This window comes from Molothrus aeneus, chromosome 16, assembly GCF_037042795.1.
Source record: "Molothrus aeneus isolate 106 chromosome 16, BPBGC_Maene_1.0, whole genome shotgun sequence".
Taxonomy (NCBI): Eukaryota; Metazoa; Chordata; class Aves; order Passeriformes; family Icteridae; genus Molothrus; species Molothrus aeneus.
Window position 1 is genome coordinate 4128062 of NC_089661.1, and position 19544 is coordinate 4147605.

Here is a 19544-nt window from a genome sequence, read left to right on the forward strand (position 1 = left end):
AAAATAATTATCAGTGTTAAAAATATAGAAAAACTTTTCTTAACTCATTTGTATGCAAGTTTTTGGGGTTTTTTTCGTATGTTGACATCAGAACAGAGCAATCATGGTGTGCTAGCATGGCCATTGAGTTCCTTCTGGTTTGAAAACCAGATCTAATGACTGAAAAATATTAAATCTCCCATATTCTATTCACTATGTTAAAATTATAATTTGGAGCCAAAAATTTTAAAGAGGTTTTTTTTCACTAATTTCTTTGAAAATGCATTAGAGACTCCAAAATAATACATAATGCTATTAGGTTTACATTTAAATCTCAGGCTTTTGCAATTTTTAGAGAACTTTGTGGCTTACATGAGACCAAATATATAAATGATGTGAAAAACGTTGACTTTTATTTTAAAAAGGTTGAAAGGGAAAGGAAAAAAATAATTTTTCAAATTGATTAATGAAAATATATTTCCATGTCTTATTGAGAGTCACCCAAGCTTTATTTTGAAAGTGCTGGCAAACACTGCAGTTATTAAAAAGAGAACAAAGGTCAGTGAGTGTGCATCTGTAATCATACTACCCTCAGTGGGGCAATCTAATCTAGAGGAAATTCAGTTGAAACGAAGATTTTTGACGTTATTCCAGTAAATAACAAAAGCAGATTGATGTTCTTGTGTGTTTTTCTGACCTAAATCCCACCCAAATGCTTGCACTGTTTATTTGCTGGGCACTAAGGCATGGTATTGATGCACCTGAAATGCATTCTCTGGAACTCTGAGCCTCTTCCCCTTAGGCTCCTGCTGGAGGCACTGGGAGTGCCTTTCCTTGGCCAGGTGGAGGAGAAAATGTAAAATTCTTGGAATTGGGTTGGAATTTGGGACATGGAAATAGTCTTAACAGGTGTATGTCAGGCCAAGGGTACTTTAGTGTATGTTTAATGAGGTGTTGGTGCTCCCTGACCTCAGTGTTGGCATTTCCACAGCCACAGAAGGGTTTAATTCAGTTTTAATTCAGTGAGTGAAGGTGGAGACTCCCTCAGAACAGAGCATCCTCATTCAGGGTCAGAGGAGGACACCAAATATCACCTCTGAGAGGCCAGGTGGGCTTTGTGCAACCTGGTCCTGCAGCCCAGAGCCTCCCTGCCTGTAAAGAACTCCCTCCTTTGAAGTGCAGGTCAGGATGGAAAGCAAGCCCTGCTTGTTAGCCCTGTGCTCTGGGTGTAAGGTGTTCTTAGGAGACAGTAACTAAACAGAGGCAGGGTACCCCATTCTGAATGGGATTTGCTTGTTTGTCATATTGGCACATGACATTTCATGTTAAAAAAAAGAAAAAAACATCACAGCATCTTTTGAAATGCTTCAATCTTGTTTCCTTGCAGAGCTCAGTTTGCAGAGATGCTGTGGTTTAGCAAGGCCTGGCTCAGTGGAAAGCAGCGAGTGCTGTGCTGCCTTTGTCAGCATTTTGCCATTTCCTCTGTGCGGGAGCGCGGCTGAGCCTGCTGCAGCCCCAGAGGGAAGGGATCCAGACAGCTCTGCCCAAGGAGCTGCTCCTGCTCCTCTGCTGTGTGCTGTCCTGAAAACAAGAGCAGCAGGGCTGGCTCTGCCCCTTGCTGCTGCTCTCTTAGGCTCAGCCCAAGTGCCACCAGCCCTCAGAGCTGAGCACTAGCCCTGGGCTGCACCAGGATCTTGTGCTGGTGATTTGTCTCTGATGGAAGGGAGGAACAACCACTCCTTGTGATGCTACTGGAGAATTTCCCTCCCGAGGGGGGAAAAGAAACAAATCTCAGCTTTCACACATGCACAGGGTCTCATCAGCTTGTACTAGCAGAAGAATCTACATTTTGGTTTGAGACAGAGGTTATATTTCCAGAATGTCACTGTTTGCAGAGCAGGGTGTAATTTGTTTTGTTTTTGTCAGTGTCAGTACCTGTGCATTTGCTGTTGGAAATAGTTAACTTTGCATTTTGTTGCTGGGAAAGGAGTATCCAACTGATGTGAACCATGAACCCCCTAGGAAAATAGAAAATACATAGATTCAGAGCATCTCAGAACACCAATTAAATATTTAGTGTACAGGCTGGATCTCTCCTAATGGAGAGTGTCTGAGGTAAACACAGCATCTCTAATGTACAATCAATTTAATAACAGAAAGGACTGGCAGCTCATGGAAGGGGAGAGGGTGTATTTTAATTTCAGGCAGAAGAACTGTCTGAGAAGTGAACTTTTTAATTGTGAGAATGAATATTCAGGCAATCCAGCTTTGGTTTGCTGAAGGAATTTCTGATAGACCTGGAGGGCAGTGGGGGAATGTGAGGTACTCACAGGTTGCTTTGATGACTGCCTGGTTTTCTGCCTGGTGGTGGCTGTGCAAGTGGGTCTAGAAGCAGAACACTGACATGATCTGTACTGCTTGAAACATGCAGGGGAAACTATTCTGAATCTGACCTTTTGCAAGAAGCTGGATACTCCCAAATTTATTTTTTTTTAAGATGAGGAAAAAATATTCCTACTGTGGGGACATTGGAAGTGCTATAGTGACCTGGTTATCAGGTGCTGTCCCAATCTCCTGTCCCAGAGTGTTCCTTGGAGCAGTGCTGGGTGCATTCCCCAGCTGCTCAACTGCTACAACTCCTTTAGAGTTGTGCTGCATTTAGCTTTTTTCTAGAAACACCTGTTCAAAACCAACCATGTTCTGTTTAGAGGAATCCTAGCAATGAGTCTTGGTGCTTTGAAGCTTCCAGGGTGCGTAAGAGCAGACCATGGATAGGATGCGTGGATGGCTGCATTCACAGCCATTCTCAGAGGTGTGCTGCTCCAGGAGGCCAGGAGGGTTCCCTTTGCCAGACTGCCAGAAAGAGCTCTTCATCTCATGTGGTCTCCTGGCATGCCCTGGGTTCCCTCTCAGGGTTTGGACTGATGGACAGAAATTTCCCAGTATTTTTGAAGTGATGTCAAAATGATTTGAGGCCACTTCTGAAAGTCAGAACCATTTGGCCATGCATGTGCATACAGCACGTTGCATTTTTTGGGAAAGCACTGATGCAGCCTTAATTATTGTCTCACTACTTATTTGTCTTTAATAGACAAATTTCAGATTTCAGAAAATGTCAAGTGTTTCTGAAAAAACAGAGTCTGAGATCTACTAAAGGCACATGTTCTGTGAATCTCATGGTAGGAGCCAACAATAAGAAAAAGGGCAATGGAGAAAATCTGCAGACATCAAGATGATGGAGAGGGTCCTACAAGTCACAAAATGAAAGGCAGGCCTAGATGCCCAAAGTGTTTTTGTGGTCTGGAAGGCAGCCAAAGAGGCATTGATTTATTAAAGAGCAGCCTCACGGCTTCCTTTTCTCTGTGTGATGGTGCCATTAGAGCTCCTCAAACAGTCTCTGATTTCCTTGAGAATGAGGAGTAGAGGATTCTGAAGGCAGTTGTTGTTTGCAGGCTGATGCCACTGCCAGACCAGCACTTTGTGTACCTGACTGGGGAATTCAGTGTGTGAAGTGTGAGTTCCTGATGGTTAAACACAGCCACTACTTGTGCAAGAAGTACCCCAGCAGTTGTGTGGGTTTTGCATTCTGCAGTTGTGATGTGGTATAAAAAAACCCAACTTTAATGAGACAGCAATAGTGAGACACCAATTGTCTCAAAAATGCCCCAGTCAGCTGTTTTGTTGATGGAGTTAACTCAGGGCTGTCCTCGTGCACTGCTAATACCCTGGCAATGATCAGCACCTGTAGCATCAGCTTTTTGTCTGCTTTTGGAGATATCTCAGTCCTCTTATGAACTCCTTTTCTCTTTTCTCTCTCAATAGCCAGGATTAGTTTTGTCGTGTTCCATTCCTTGCCCCTGCAGTGCCTCCCTCAAACCCTGTCCCCGTGTCTCCTTGTCACTTGTCCTGCCTGTTTGTCACTTGTCCATGGGCTGCAGAGGCTTTCCTGATACTGTGAGCAGAACTGGGGGTGCTGCCCAGCCTCATTGGTTCTGCTGCTCTTGCCAGGAGTTCAGGTGCCAGAGGAGCAGGTTTTTCACCTTTTCCATGGCAGGGTTGCTGTACAGGGGTGCTGCCATCAGCTCTGGGAGCAGAAGTGTGCTCAGCACACACTGAGGATGTGCCCGTCCCTCACCAAATGAAAACACTGATAGAAGCCAGCCTCAGTGAGGAGGCTGTTCTCACCTTGTTAAAAAGCAAGTGAGAGGAGAAGACAGAGCATGAACTAGTTTTGTCAGATCTGTGGTCAGAAATAGCAGCTGATAGGTTTGCTGTGATAAGCTCTGTGTGATGGCTCTGCTGAAAGGTAGGCTGTTCCATGATTTACTGAACTATTAGAAGTGGTAAAACTGATCCATTTGTTATCATCCAGTGCATAAAGACTTCAGGATTTAAGGAGCCTGCACTAAATAACAAAGCAATTGATATACTCATAAACTGAAAATTACAGGGAAGAAGTCCTTAAGTCATTGGTAATAGGAGCCTTTTATCATATTAGTGATGATTACCAAATGTTAACCCCTACTCCTATTTTTCAAACCAAATCTTACCTTACAGTAGTTGCAATTACTTAAAGAACTCCTAGAGACAACTTTGTACTGATTTATTATGCAAGTGTGGCAGGTTTTCTTTATTAATCTGAGTGCCATCCCTCTCCCAGCCCATCAGGTCCCTGCATCAGCTGATGTGAGCTGATTGATGGCTCTGCCAGCAGCAGCATGGGGCTGATGTCACCTGAGCAATGGGATCAGCTGCCTCCACTGCTGGGGAGCACATCTTTACCCAAAGCAAATTTGAGTGTAATATCTTGAAAAGAGATTTTTTTTTTCCTGTGCTTCAATAACTAGATAATAGTTAGCAATAGTTGGTTTCAGATTAGTCTGTTCTAAGGAGAATATAATTATGTGTCCTACTGAGAAGATGGAAATACCCTCTGCCAGGTTTTAAAAATGCATTATAAGATTGTGAGTTGTCTTTGTGTTCTCTTGAAGCAAAGATTTTATGGGCACTGGAAAGAAGATGTTGACTAAAGCTAAGCAAACATTTGCCTGGAGGTAATTTTACTGATGACATTAGTTTCTTTTTTCTGCTCCAGAGTGTCCTGAGATACTTAATTCATTCAATTTCATTCAACCAATCTAAGTTCTCAAGGAACAGATGAATTGAGAGCCACTTGTTACCAGTGCTCAATATTTGATATCCAGCTTGCTTTATTTAAATGTGAATGATTACATGCTGAAACAGATTTGCTTCTTTTTGTGAGCCGTATAAGCAGAGTATCTAAAATCAAGATTTGCACACACACCTGGGTGTTGTACGGAAGAAAATTGGAGAGCTATACTAACATTTCAGGGAATTTAGTAAAACTCTTTTTTTGCAGCAGGTAAATTCTGATCCCATTGCCCTTGTGTTAAACTTTTCTTTCACAGACCTTATTTAAGTAAATTCAAATGCATCATCAAGCCCCAGTGACACTGACCAGACTGAAGCTGGAGTCCAGCTGAGATCCTAAGCCCAGGAGGGATGATGAGAGGGTTTCCTGAGGCTGCCAGGGCTCTCTTTGGCAGAACTGTTGGCTGAGTCTGTTCTCACCAAAGAGAGAGAAGAAGCAGCACCTGCCACTGAAATTATGGGGATGGATTGATTGAGCTGTTACCAACTGAAGAATGATCACTAATAATTTGACTTAATAATAATCACTTAGTTACCCTGAGTTTTGTCAGGATAGGATGTTTGAGTGTTGGGAGAAATCAGCCAGACTTGGTTCCAGGCACATCACAAATGAAGTGTTTGTACCAGACAAAGGGGCAGGCCTCTCATAGTTTTCTTCCCATCACTTTGCTGTGCTAAGTGTTGGGGAAATTAATCCACAAACACCAGAGTGTTATGTCCAAAAAGGAGACAGAGGGGTCTTTTTACTTTATTTGAATAAAGGCAGAGGCCATGGGGCATTCCCCGGGGATGTCTCAGATTTTTGGAGGACACAGCCTCCTTTTTATCCCCATTTCCCAGCCACATTTCCCTTCTCTCTTTTCCCATTGGCTGAGGTACTTGAGAGGTTCAGGCTTCCCAATACACTTGATACCAGAGATTTTCCCTCTGATGTGTAACCCTCCCTTTTAATTTTTAATTCTTGTGGAATTTAGGGGTTTTTCTTCTCCATTGTTTCTTTCATCTTTCAATGTCTAATTTAATTTATCAGCCAACCTAAAGTTTATTTGTAAAGGGAAATCTCTTTTTCCATTCACCAATCAGTGGAATCCTTCCCATTGTTTCTTTTATCTCCCAGTGCTGGTTTTATCCACCAGCAGCCCCACAGCTTGTTTGTAAAGACAAATCCGCTGTTCCTCTCATAAGGAAAGGGAAAACAAAATTTCACGTTGCTGGTTCTGTGGGCAGTGATCAGCTCTGTGCATCCCACACATCTGCCATGGAATGTGGGACTGGGGAAGCTCCCATGTGCCTCCATCCTGCTCGTCCCCCTTGCACTGAGCACAATTCACCTCAGCCACCAATCCTGACTGGGGGTGTGACATTGTGCTGAGCTTTAATGACCAGGTTGTTGGCTGCTTGCTCCTCAGGCTTTCCTGGGACAATATTCTGACCTTGTTGTAGAGCAAATGGGCACAGAAACCAATTTCGTGCATCAAAAATGACAGAAAGGCTAAAGCAATAGAAATTAATTGGAAATGGGAAAAAAAAAACCCCACAAAAAACCCGAAAAACCCAAAACAAAACACAAAACCAAAACCTGCGTTGAAAACAGAGTTTATAAACTAATGGAGCTGTTTTTCTAAACACAGAGTTTATAAACCAACATAAAGGTGCACTTCAGTTGCGCTTCTGTATTTACGCTGAAATCCAAAAAGCAAAAGCCAGAAAAAATACAGCAAAACCCACCCCCTTAAAACTGCAGTGACACAAGAACAGATTAAGGACTTGTTTTGTTTCCATACCTCCTAACAATTTGCAGTTTTTCATTTCATATACAGCCATAATAGATGAGGCTGTAAAGGTGTGGAAATTAAGCACAAACACAAATATTTCTTGCCTTTTAAATGCTTCAAATGATTTTTTGTGTTCTGTGTAACTTATGTGAGATTTTAGCGTTGCTGCAGCTCATGTATCATGTGCATCATTTGTATCTTTTCTTGGGGAGCCTGAAGTAAAAGAAACCAGTTTATTACCAGTAGTGGCAGTGTAATAATTACCATCACGTTCCCATCCTCCTTTATTAGGCTTTTTGGTTTTTAAGAATCATTCAATCCCTCTGGTTTAAGTTTGGAAGAACAGAGATGTTGGTTGAAAACGTGGACTCATTAAAGTCAGTAAGTTTTGTCTTTGCAGTCCATTAGTCAAATCTATGATTTTGATACCCTTCTGTATGGTCATATAGCACCTAGAAAAACAGATTATGCCATCTAGCACTGAGCTTGTTTTAATATTCCTGCAGTTCCTAGGAGTCTTATATCCCTTGCAAAAGGAGGAACTTAGTCTGCATTTTCTTATCTTCCAATGCAGCAAGCAGCAATATCAGTGCTATTTCCAATCTTCTGTGTCATTAATAAATATGCCAAGATATGTCTGTGAATTATGGTCCTTTAATAAGGTAATGGAACTCCTAGAATCTAGGGCTTGATTTTTTAGAAATGGGACCTGTTTAGGTGCCAATAAGAATGTGCTGATCACATACATAACTAATCTTGATTAATTATGAGTACAAATTTTATTTTTTTCTTGTTACTCTTACCAAGTATTTTTATCTACCCTTAATATCTCACCAATCCCTCGTGATTCTGTAGGGAAAATAAATGATATTGTGATTGATGACAGAAGTTCAGGCTGTGGTACAAGCTCACACAGCAATGCTGGTGCTGAAGGTGGCAGTACCTGAGAGCCCCATGTGAGCATCAGAGGAGCTGGGCCATTACAGCAGCAAGGAGCAAACACCCGGGCTGGTATCAGATTTTCTGGCTGCCTGTTTTTTGAAAGAACACCAAGGTTCTCATTGATTTCAATAGCCTTTGACCTGAACTTGATGTCAGCTGTCCTGGACCAGCCTTTGTTAAAATGATTGTGGTCAGTACCTTCAATTTACTTTTTTCACATTGTTTGCAAATCCAGAACATGTAAGAAGTGACCTTAGCAAAAAGGGTTCAGTTTAAACTTCAGCCATAGGTGCAAAAACCAGAGTAATATATCTGTTTTCAGTCTTTTTTTATCCACCTTTTTCCACCTGCACAGGAAGTACAGCTGATCTAACAAAGTATTGAATAAAATTTGTGTGAAAAATAAAACACTTTAAATGAATGGTATTGTACAGCAGCATTACAATTTGTTCCTCTTGTCTGGAGGAATAAGATGTGAAGAATTGGGTGAGTAACCAATTTAATAATGAAGAGAATTTAAAATACAGAGGGAATAGTTGAAAGCCTTGGGACATCATCCCCTGAAGTTTCATATGCTGCCTGTGCTATGCTCCAAAACAGGGAAATTTTGATACTGAAGTGATTTATAGGCACTACCTGTGCACAGCCTTTTATCACATTAATAAAATCTTTAACTAGCCTTTGAAAATTCTAAAACCTCCTGCGTTCAGTTGAGGTGCACAGATAGAAAGAACTGCTGGCTGGCAGATGTTCAGATACATTATCAGAAAATGTATTTTCAGCCTAACCAGTACAATGTAATTCATTCCAACATGATCTTTCAGGTTTATTACAGTGTAACTGACTACAGAACACAGCGCTCTGTGCAGGAGCCTAAAGGAGCTGAAGGTGTTCAGCTTCAAGGTGACCGGGTCAGGCCTGGTACAGAGCTGAGTCTTGGTGGGCAGACTGACAGATCATTTAAACAACTCAAAACTGCAAACAAAAGGGTTTTCTTTTCCTCTTGTAGGCTGCCCAGGTGAAGGAAGTGGCTTTATTTCATGAGACTGCACTAAACTTATATAAATGTTATTGCCGTTGCACATTACATTAAAAATTGTCACTTCAGGAATTGCTGTGTTAAGTCTTTGCCTTTTGCCTCCACTAAGAGAGGCAACAACATTTTAGCTGGCTGTAGTATTTTACAGATGAAGCATAAATAGCTCTGTGTGTGTATGTGTATCTGTTTATCTGGATAAACTTCTCTGTTGAAATCTTAGCGTGAGGTGCCACATGAATTGATGGCTTCATTTTGCTGTTTAATCAGCTCTGAACTGTCATTGCCACAGCAGTTATCTTTACTTGGACCTCACCCTGGTGGCAGATTCCAGTTGGTTTAGTGCTATGGATTTTAGTTTGCTCCCCCCAGTCTTGCTTTGCTGTTGCATCTCCTCTTTATGGGCTGTTTCAGCAGGTGCCTCTCCATTTGCCACCTGCCTTGGTGCAATTTAGTCAAAGTATTTTAATTATTTAGGTGACATTTTACCTTGTATGGTCAGGCTGAATATGTAAATGGATTGGAGTCTTTAGGTAAAAAGATGGGGATTTTTTTTTTTTTTAAGAAGTGAGAAGTTTGTCAAAGATAAAAAATAAATAATCAAACATAAAAACAAGGTCAAATTTCTGTTTAATCTCATTCCCATCACCATTTTCATACCTCATCTCTTTAGTAATTATTGATTTATGATATGGGGTTGATGCATTTGGTAGAGAGACTGTGTGAATAGCTCTCCACATCAGTACCCAAAATGTGCCATGGTCAGGGTGTGCCATGCACCAGTTCACAAGGCCAGGCATGATTCTCAAACCCAATAATGCAGCCTTAAAATAAATAACATTTTTCTCCTTTACATTTTAAAATTGTTTCTCAGCTGAGGCTGGTGTTAACTAATTTACTAATTATATTGTGTGTTTTAATGAGAGGGGTTAAATGAGTTAAAAGTATTTTCTTGTAGCAAAGGATAAAAGTCCAAGTGTCAATCAAAAAAACTCGAGTCCCCTGCATGCTCACTCATTTACATAATGTACATTCAACTTTAAAAAAAAGAGCAAATGATGCAGTTTTTCTTTATTAACCTTTATTAAATATGCAAATCACAATCATAACTTTGATTTTTAAGTATCTATTACAGTAAGAAAAAAAAATCTACCAAAAATAAATCAAATCAGCCCAAACACTTTTGCTGTGGTCTGATTTACTGTTTGTACTCCCTGTTTCTGGTGCTGGCAGCAGGAAGAGCAGCAATAACACAGTGGAGACAGTAGATGGCTGTAGAAAAGTGTGTTGAGCACTCCTGTGTGAGCGTAATAAGATTGGGAAAGGCCTTGACCTGACTGGATGCAGCTTTTATCTGAAGTACATTTAAAGAGATAAAGGAGAAGCAGGGTGCAGTACATGTTCCTTTCTTTTCTGTAGGAGCTTTGCTTTGAGTTTAAAAATTTCTCGAATGTGGGATTTGTGAACTGGGTCCTTGAGCAGGGAGAGGCAATGGCTCCAGAGCCACCAGAGTCACTCTGAGGATTCCCCCCTCCCTCAAGACGTCTTAGAAATCCTCCTATAAAATTCCTACAGAGGGGGCGTCTGTAGATCCCATAATAATAATCAGGAAGTGGTATATTCCCATTTATTTATTTATTATTACTTTTTTTTTTCCCTCTCCCCCCCCCCACCCCCCTCCAGTGTAGTTGGCTGCCTTTAGTGCACGGACCTGCTCATTAAATAGATACACCAAGAACTGTTACCTAAGCAAGCTTGACAGTAAAGAAAGGACAGCCTGAGTTAGGGAGAAAAAGGGAAGAAAAAAGACAGCCTGAAGCAAGTCACTTCACACGCAGAAAGAGCCACTGAACGAATGCTGTGCTCATAAACAAACTAAAAAAAATACCTTGTATAAGAAGAGAACTGTGAGGACTTGACAGAAAAAAGGCAAGATTTTCTACCCACTGTTTTCAGTTTTCCTTCCAGACATACTTGGTGAAGTAAGGAGACTTCTGTTTGCTGACAGAGCCCTTGATTTCTTTCAAGATGATGATGTATTTGTGGGTAGGTAGTGTCTCTCTCCATGTCAATCTTTTGTTAATAAATGGACTTTGGGAGCGTGGATTTTAGCTGTAGTTGCAGCATGTTTTGTGCTATGCAAGGTGTGTGTGCTGCAGGGGAGCGTGGCTGGGGTGCAGTACCTGTGCTTGCATTTCCAGGCAGAGTTTAAACAAACCGGGTCATTTACTGAAGCTGGAATTTATTTTCATGATTTGCAGGATGTGGCAGGGTGCACTGCTTGCTTTTCAATGCCTTAGAACATATTCCAGTCGTGTGAGATTCACTGTGGGGTTCAGTTACAAAGCGAACGCTGCATCACTTGTGGCTGCTCAGAATTTGCTTTCTTTGTAAGAAATGAAACAATCTTAGTGTGATTAAAACTTCTAATGTGTGTTACTTAACCCAGTTGCTTTTATACTAATTGTCACAGTCTGTCTTGGCTTTTGAAGTTTCTGGCAATTGACAACTGCAGATAAAGAAATAGATACTGTGTTCCTATTTCTGTGATGTTATAATCAGCATTGTTCTGATTCTTTGCAGCAAAATCTGCTCACCTTAAAAATAATGTTGTGTTGTGGCATGTATGTTTTGAATTAGTAAAGCTATTAACCTGTGTATTCATCCAGGTTTTGATACAGAATGTTTTATTTCTTAGCAAAACAAACCCACAAAGAAATCACGGAACAAATCTGCATACTTAAAAGCTTTTCTGTGTTCCTCTTCAAAGCCTGTACATCTTCTGGGAAAATAGTTTAAACTAATCTCATTTGACAATCTATTTATTTATTTAATTTAAATGTATGTAAAAATAGACAAGCGTGCAGCTAATCTGGGCCACCTCTGCAAAACAGGCTGCAGAGGAGCAGCACTGAATTCTCAGAGATATTATCAGCAATCACTCCTTCTCTTTTGAAATCACTCGTGCTTCATGCTGTAAATCTGCCTCTATGCTTTCTTCTCATTTCTGTTGACCCTCCACTGTATCTTAGTAACTTTTGCAAAAGGCACTGCATGCAGACTCTAAAGTTTGTTTTTTCAGTGCTTTGACCTGTGCTATCATTTCGGGAGCTCACCAATCACTGAGCCTTATGATTTTGTCTTTTTCTTTTTTTCTGGGTTCTGTAGTACAAGCCCCTTGAATTTTCACCAGTGTGTCTGTACATTTACCAGCAACCCTGACTGTTGCTGGTTTTTAACCCTTACCACCATTCTATATTGAAGCTGAATTTCATTCTCAGATTTCTAAATCAGATCCCTCAGTTGCAGCAGTGGGTCTTTCATTCAGTTTGTGCTGTGCTGTTAGAGTTGCCATCTCCGAAGGAGAGGCACAGGAAATATGTGAGGAAAAGCCCTTCTTTCTGATATGCACACTGAGGTGAAAGGACGTGCATTATTGTGTATTATTCTGTTTCTCTGAGGCACAGGCTCAAAAGGTTTGAAATCCAGGGATCCTCTCCGTCCCCAAGCCTAGGGATCATTCTTAACTTGGAAATTCAGTGTAATACATTTTCTTGCAGGTAGCCATGCAGATTTCCATCACTTTTAGTGCACTGTATTTTTTATTTTTTGTGAACTTTTATAGTTATTCTTTTTGGAGATGTATATAAATGCTTTAAGCAGAACAGCCATAGTAACAAGCAGTTTCTGATGGTACCAATACCTGGTTTTCAAAGCTCCTAGTAATTCATATAAAGGTTTCAGTAATTAACGTTTCACATTTAAAAGTGTGTTCATGTCATTTTTATTTAGTCCTTTTTACTCACATTCTATGATGTCTGTTTTGTTCTGGTTTTCTGATTTTCAGAATTCTTTAAACAGTCCCTCTCTCTTTTGGCACTGCTACACCTGAGTACTGAGTATCCTTCCCATTTGCAACTGAACTTTTCCAGTGTAAATTATTTGTATAAAATCTCAGGATTGGTGGGAAGAAGCAGAGAATAAGCATTTTTTAATTGTAGCAGAATGTTATTACTTTATGGGTTTTTATGGAAATAGAGTATTTGTATTCATAGATTATTTTTTTTCTGAAATGTTGATTTTTTTTAAACTGAGTACATTGTGGCCATGCATAGGTACCTAAGATGCTGCATATAAAAATGCAGTAAAAGGTGCAGTAGGTAAACATGAGACTTGCAGTAGATGTAGGTGCAAGGTATAAACTCATAGCAGCACTTGAAATGCTTTCTCCTGACATCACATCAATTTTTTATGTAATTATAAAAAGCTTCTCAGCAATATTATTAAAATTTAAAGTAGCCAAGTTGTGTGAAAATATAATCTTCCCTTTCTAAAGGGCTTAAAATTAACTGATTACTTTGACTGAGATTTTTTTCAGACTATTCACTCATTTATGTGGCAGTGCTTACCTGTTGTTTGATTTCGTGTGTAACACAGAAACACTTTGGATATTTGCAAAGTAAAATAAAATTTTGATTTCTTCCCATTTTCTGATGTCTTAGACATTATCCTGGAACAGTTTGATGTCTTTTTTTTTTTTTAATTCTACTGATGACAGTGATATCAAGTTCCTTTTATTGCAAGCTGAACATGTTTATCTAACTTAAAATATTGTGCAGGAATGCAGAGCACAGACACTAATTCAGGCTATTGAATGGAACAGTCCTGATTAGGTGCTGTTTTTTAAATACTTATTTCAACATTTCAAAAAGTAGAGAAAGATTTTCGTGTTGTTAACCCTGTCAAAGGAAACCCATATTTGTTGACACCCTAAGCAATTAAATGATGTTTGTATTTATATTTTCCTCCTTCCCTGGACAAAGGAGATCTTTTTTTGGTCTGGTACTTTATGCATAGGAATCAGTGTGCTGTAGGAATCAGAGTTCAGCAGTGTCAGAGTTCACACTGACCAAGAAACTTTGAAGGCTTTCAGGCATGACTGATTTAGTGAAACCAAAAGGGAATATATTCTCTCAGAGGGTACAGAGCCATTTCCATCTGCTGCTGCTGCGCTTGAACGCCCCTTTGTCCCCAAGATGAGATGGCTGCAGTGACTCAGGGTGTTGTGGGTCACTGCAGGTGCTCATTGCCATTTCCTGTGTAACTCCCCTCCCCAGAGCTGATGGGTTTGCTCAGAATGTAACCAATATTGGTGTTGGGGCTTTTCCAGTTAGAGGGTTCTGAAGCTGCTGACTGGTGCTTAGTGTGTGACTTTTGGTGGCTGGAAGCTGAGGCTGCTCCCAGTCTTTCAGAGCCCTCTCTTTCTGTACACTATTTCTCCTCCTCTTTTTTTTTTTCATACTTTGAAAAATAAGCCCAGTTTGTGCACACAGCACAGGCAGCTGCTTGATTCCCAAGCAAACAGTTCCATGGTTGGCTGTTTTCCATCTGGTTGTTCTGTTCCCACCAACCTCATGTTCAATTTTCATATTCTGAGTTAGAAGTCGAGCATTTAAAGTTACTACATGTCATGAAAAAAATCAAATGTTGTAGGAAAAACTGGAACAAAATAATTGGTAAATATATTTTTAAAATAAGAATTGTTAGCTTTCCACACTTTCTTGTATGCTACAATGCTAGACTAAAATTACCTTAATGTACCATAATACAGTTTGATAAATTTTATAAACATCTAATTAATGTCTGCTTAGTCAGAGTAGTGCTTCATTCCTGTCAGTCTGCCGTTCTTTTTAATAATAGGGAATGAGTTGTCAGAAATTTTGTGTATATTTAGCAGAGATTTTTTTCAGTAGCAGCTTCAGAATGATACTTGATCAAACAAGGCAGAAAGCATGTCAGCAAATGAAATTTGGTATTTTTCCCAAAACTAGAGTAGGCAGATACAGAGAAACAGATTGAAAAAAAAAAATGTGTATGCAATAGCAACAAGATAATTTCTTCTGGCAATGGGATACTGTTTTGACAACTCTGTAGAATAAAGCTTTTGGGTCCAATACAGAGAATTGTACTTGTCTGAATTAGCAAAACATTCCTTAAATGAACATCTGGGAAGAAGTCTGGAAGAAAAAAGAAACAGACTCTAGCACAAATTTAATCTGGGTATTTAGGAGTTGAAACTCCTTTATGGTTGCATTTCTGGTGCCTCTCCTATTCAGAGGCATCCTAATACAGGTCTATGAGTCTGTGTCAGCTCCCATATTCAAAAGCAGATGGAATTTGATTCAGCTGACCAAGGCCTGCATGTTTTTATGCAGCCAATGTGTGCAGGCACAGAGTGTGCCCTGCTCCTGGCTCAGGGAAGGGTGTCAGTGCCAGCCTAACTGGTGCTCCTTGTGTGCTCAGTGCTGCAGGACACCTCTGAAAAGGCTTTTTGCTCTAAAGGAGATGAGAGCCCTCAGCAGATGGGAAATGACTAAAATGGTCGAGGAACAAAACCTTAGAATTTTTTTAAATTGCAGTAAGGAACAAATACAATGCTCATATTTTTGGGTGACTTTACCTACTGTGTATTTTGTAGCGTTGAAATTGTGTGCATTAAGCAGAGGATTGCTCTCTTCCGTGAGGATTTCCAAAAACACCCTGGATTAAGACAAAATGCACTGGTGACTGTGCCTAAAGAGCTACAGACAGTGAGATCCAGCAGGAGCTAAGCTGAAAGAATAAATGACTCTGCTGAAAACAGTCAGAGGAACACTTCAGCAGTATGGATTTTATTGCATAGAATTATTGAGTAATCAAAGTATTTAGATCCTATTAGTTAGGAAAAATCAAACATATTAGCAGAAAAGCTGCAGATATCTTCAGAGTCAGTGATTCTCATTCTGCTTTCCACTGAGACCTTGAATAAAACATGCAGCTTCATCTTCTGCATCTGACTGCCTGACCACTGATGTTGAATAAATGTGTACCTTTTATTATTAACACAGAAAAATACAAAATTATTTCATCATAGAGTATGCTGATGTGAATGGTAAGGATCTTCAAGGGTACCTGGCTCAATAAACTTGAATAATGAAGTATTGCAATTTATAAATCTACAGTCTTGATGGCTAAAATAAAAGGACTGACAGAGGTGTTGAATGACAATAGGATTACAATTAGTTATGGAGGAATCTAAGACAATTCTCAGTAGATTGTCTTTATGCATCTGTTGGAACATACACATATACTTGGCTTAAAATGATATGTATAACACCTCATGTTTTGATGACAAAGCTAAAAATCGCACTAGCATGCAAAACATGAAGGCATTCAGCAAAATCAACTTTTTTAGTATGAAGGGAGAAATGAAACAGAAGAGAAAAGCAATTCCAGTCAGAATATTTGACAGTAACTTCTGGTCATTGGGTATGTTCAATTCTTGAAGGGTGTTCTTGCCCTGCTATGGTATTTTGTAGAACACCATGCTGTTATTGATGTGGGGTAAGAAAGGCAGGAGAACAAATCAGGATGATGCTCTGTAATGTCCAGCAGTGCAGATAGGCAAGCAAGCCAGTTTTAGTTTGTAAAAACAATGTACATTCCTTTAGATTCCAACACATATAAGTGTTTGATGAAACTGAATTTAAACAGGATCAAATTTAGCTTAAGCATCAAGAATATATTTATTATCATTACTGATTCTTGCAGCAGAATCAGGGCATTTTGTGTAAGGCAGCATGACTGACTTGCTCTGCTCTCTTTTGAAGTTGCATTATATGTTCTGTATAGTTTAATTGCCAAATCTGCTCTCCCCCCTTCCCTTAGCAGGGAGTTACACTTGTCCAATTAACCTTATCTTCATCGTGTCCCCCTTAATAGCACTGCTTTCCATCAGAGCTTTGAGTGAGCTGTGTGGGTGTCTTTATCAGTGCAGGGATGTGTGAGAGGAAAGAATTGAACAAAGGCTGCATGAAATGGGGCTGGCTGAGCAGGTTGGAGCCCTCCTATTGTCCCAAGATTATTATCTCAGTGGAAATCCTTCCTGAGCACCTCTTGTGGGACTGGTGGCTTTGCAGGACCTCAGCTGCTGTTGGAGGCAGAGGAATGAACAAGTCCTGCAGATTTTTTGGGGGCAGTTGAGGAACCTTGTTTGTGTTTGTGGATGTGTTCCTTTTGGATGTTTATTCCAGTGAAGTGTGCCTGCTGGAGAAGCTGTCATAGTACCTAAGCCAAGACTTCCTTATCTTGTCCCTGGAAAGTGCCACTAGGCTGGATTTACCTTTGATAACGAGTTAGGCTGTCTCACAGTTTAATCAACAGAAGGGGATGTTTACTAATCAAAGTCTGGGTATCTGTAAACATCTTTTGATGTCTTTCCATATGACTTCCTTTTCCCCTTCTGCTCCTGGGTTGAGATTCCTTCCTTGCCAAGCAGATGAATCTGTGTTTGGATCCTTGTCATAGCCTAGGATGGGAATCCACCTGTTCTTACTGCAGCCAGACAGCTGCAGTCCAACATTCCTGCAGAAATGACTGCTTTTCCATAGGTTTCTAACACACTAAGTATATTTTCCCCCATCAGGATGGCAGTTGTGTCATGGGTTGGACCCAGCTAGCAGCCAAGTTGCCTCTCACTCTCCACCTCAGTGGGACAGGGAGGGAGGAGGAGAGGGAAAAACTGGAGTGAGAAAGCTCATGAGACAGCAGGAAAACATAGAGATCACTTCCTGAGCACCGTCACAGCAGACTTGCCTTGGAAGAAATGACACAATTCATTGCCAATTATCATTTCTGCCAATTCAGTTTGTCAATTTAATTTCTGGTTCAGGTAGTGGAAAACAAAACCAAGGCCCCTTTTTGTTTTCACCACAAGTTCAACTCCCACTCTTCAGCAAGGCAATGAGTGGCATGGAGGGATTGCAGTCAGGACACAGGAGATTTTCTCTTCAGCTCCTTCTCATTCCTGCTGTGCTCCCTGGGTGTTCCTCCACGGACACAACACAGATTTAAGTCAGCCAAATACATCAGATAAATCTGATTATTGGCATTTCAAGTTTTCTTCACAGATTGTTGTGTTTGTAGAGTTTTTTTCATCTTTTGTGATATATACATATATAATATACAGGGACTCCTTTTATAGGGGAAAAGCTGATACATGTTTGAATTTTACTTTTCAGTGAGCTTCTCCTCAAATATAATTACAGGAATGCGAGGAAGGATAAAATGTGACAACATATTTGTGAATTGTGAGATTTAACAGAGTCTGAAGTAGATCTTATTATTGATGTGCTTCCTGCTTCATTAAATTCCCCTTAAGGTTTGCAGCATGGATATGGATCATTTGCAATAATAATTATGCAGTGATCGATTGATTGTGTCTGACATTGTACTTGTCACCTTGAAATGCAAAAACCATTTATTTTCCAGTGTGTGAGCATTCCTCTTTAACACCAGACACCAGCATGCACCAGTTGGTGTTAGAGAGGGATGCATTTTATAAAGTTGGGAACTTCATCTTCACCTTTACCTAAAATGAAGTGCCACTTGTCATTTTACAAAAATGAAAATTGCCCAGCCAGCAATGGTTGTAGAGTAGAAAGCACAGCCTACGTTCAGAGGGATTGCTAAAATGGAAAGTTTGTATTTCAGTTGGTTCCTGTGTGTTACAAAATGGTGTTTTCAATAGGTCTGTGGTGAGACGGGATGCAAAGAGCACACGTGATAAAAACTGAGGTCTCTGCTTTGGGAACTGGTGTGTGTCTGTCTGCCTCACTGAGACTTGGATTCACAGCAGTATTTACTGGAAAATCAGCAAAAAAATGCTTCCACTGTAGTAATTTTCTGAGTAAAATTCCGTACATTTCATGTTTTGAGTGGTGCAATCATCATGACAATGTAATCTTCCTTTTATTAAGAATATTTGTAGCAATGAATGAAACTCTGTCCTTTGGGCTTTCAGAATTTTGTTTCTATTGAAGTTTCAGTGAAGCAGCTGCTTGGTGGCTGCAGTTAAAGTGAAGTTAATCTGTGGGTTTTTTAATAATAAAGCAGCAGCCAAGGGAAATGTTGTTTCTACATATTCCACTTGGAGCTTTTGCAGAGCATCCATTGTTATGAAATAGGAAGTGAAGACCAAAACTGTTTGGTGAGATGAGATTTGATTAAAAAGTGACTTTTTCAAAGACGAAAGCTGGCTTTAGATTGCATCAAACCAAATATTTATCATTACTTTAATTTGAGATTTCAACTTTTATTCAGAGACCTAGTTTACCTGAGCTTTGGTTTGTTTTAATCAGGATTTTTAAAACAGATGTATGGGTTTTTTAAACAAAAAACCTCAAATTATAAAATTGTCAACATTCTTTAGGGTGAAATGTTGTGTAGATGATTTTATTCCCTCCAAGGGTGAACACAGATAAGCATATAAATTGGAATATGGAAATGTTTAATATATTGATTCTCATACAACCAATTTGAAGAGTAACTGCAGTGCTAATGGTAAGGTGGCAATGTTGATTGTACTGCTGATTTAAAAATTAACAACTCTATTTTTATTTTTATGGGTACTGAATAGAGCTTACAATACTGCTTTAAAAGTGCCACATAAGAAAAATAATTCAGATTTTTTTTTTAAAGCAGTTATTTTTTCCTGAACATTTTTTTTTTCTTCAGTAAGATAACTGAAACACCTAACCTGAAGAAAGGTTTCATCTGCACTATTTTCAGCAATTCTACTTTTTTAGCTTGTGGGTTTTTCA

General features: G+C 39.8%; 1 protein-coding gene across 21 annotated transcripts in view; it reads left to right on the top strand.

The window, feature by feature from the left end:
* Positions 1-19544, top strand: part of RBFOX1 (RNA binding fox-1 homolog 1) — a 1178577-nt gene that overhangs the window by 817592 nt on the left and 341441 nt on the right. The window contains exon 1 of one of the 21 annotated variants that reach the window (XM_066561213.1): positions 10898-10950. The exons of the other annotated variants lie outside the window; for them this stretch is intronic. Within the exon in view, the coding sequence (XP_066417310.1) occupies positions 10933-10950 (18 nt within the window). The 5' untranslated portion in view covers positions 10898-10932. Of the gene's footprint in view, positions 1-10897; positions 10951-19544 lie in introns of those variants that run through there. 21 annotated transcript variants of the gene reach the window in all.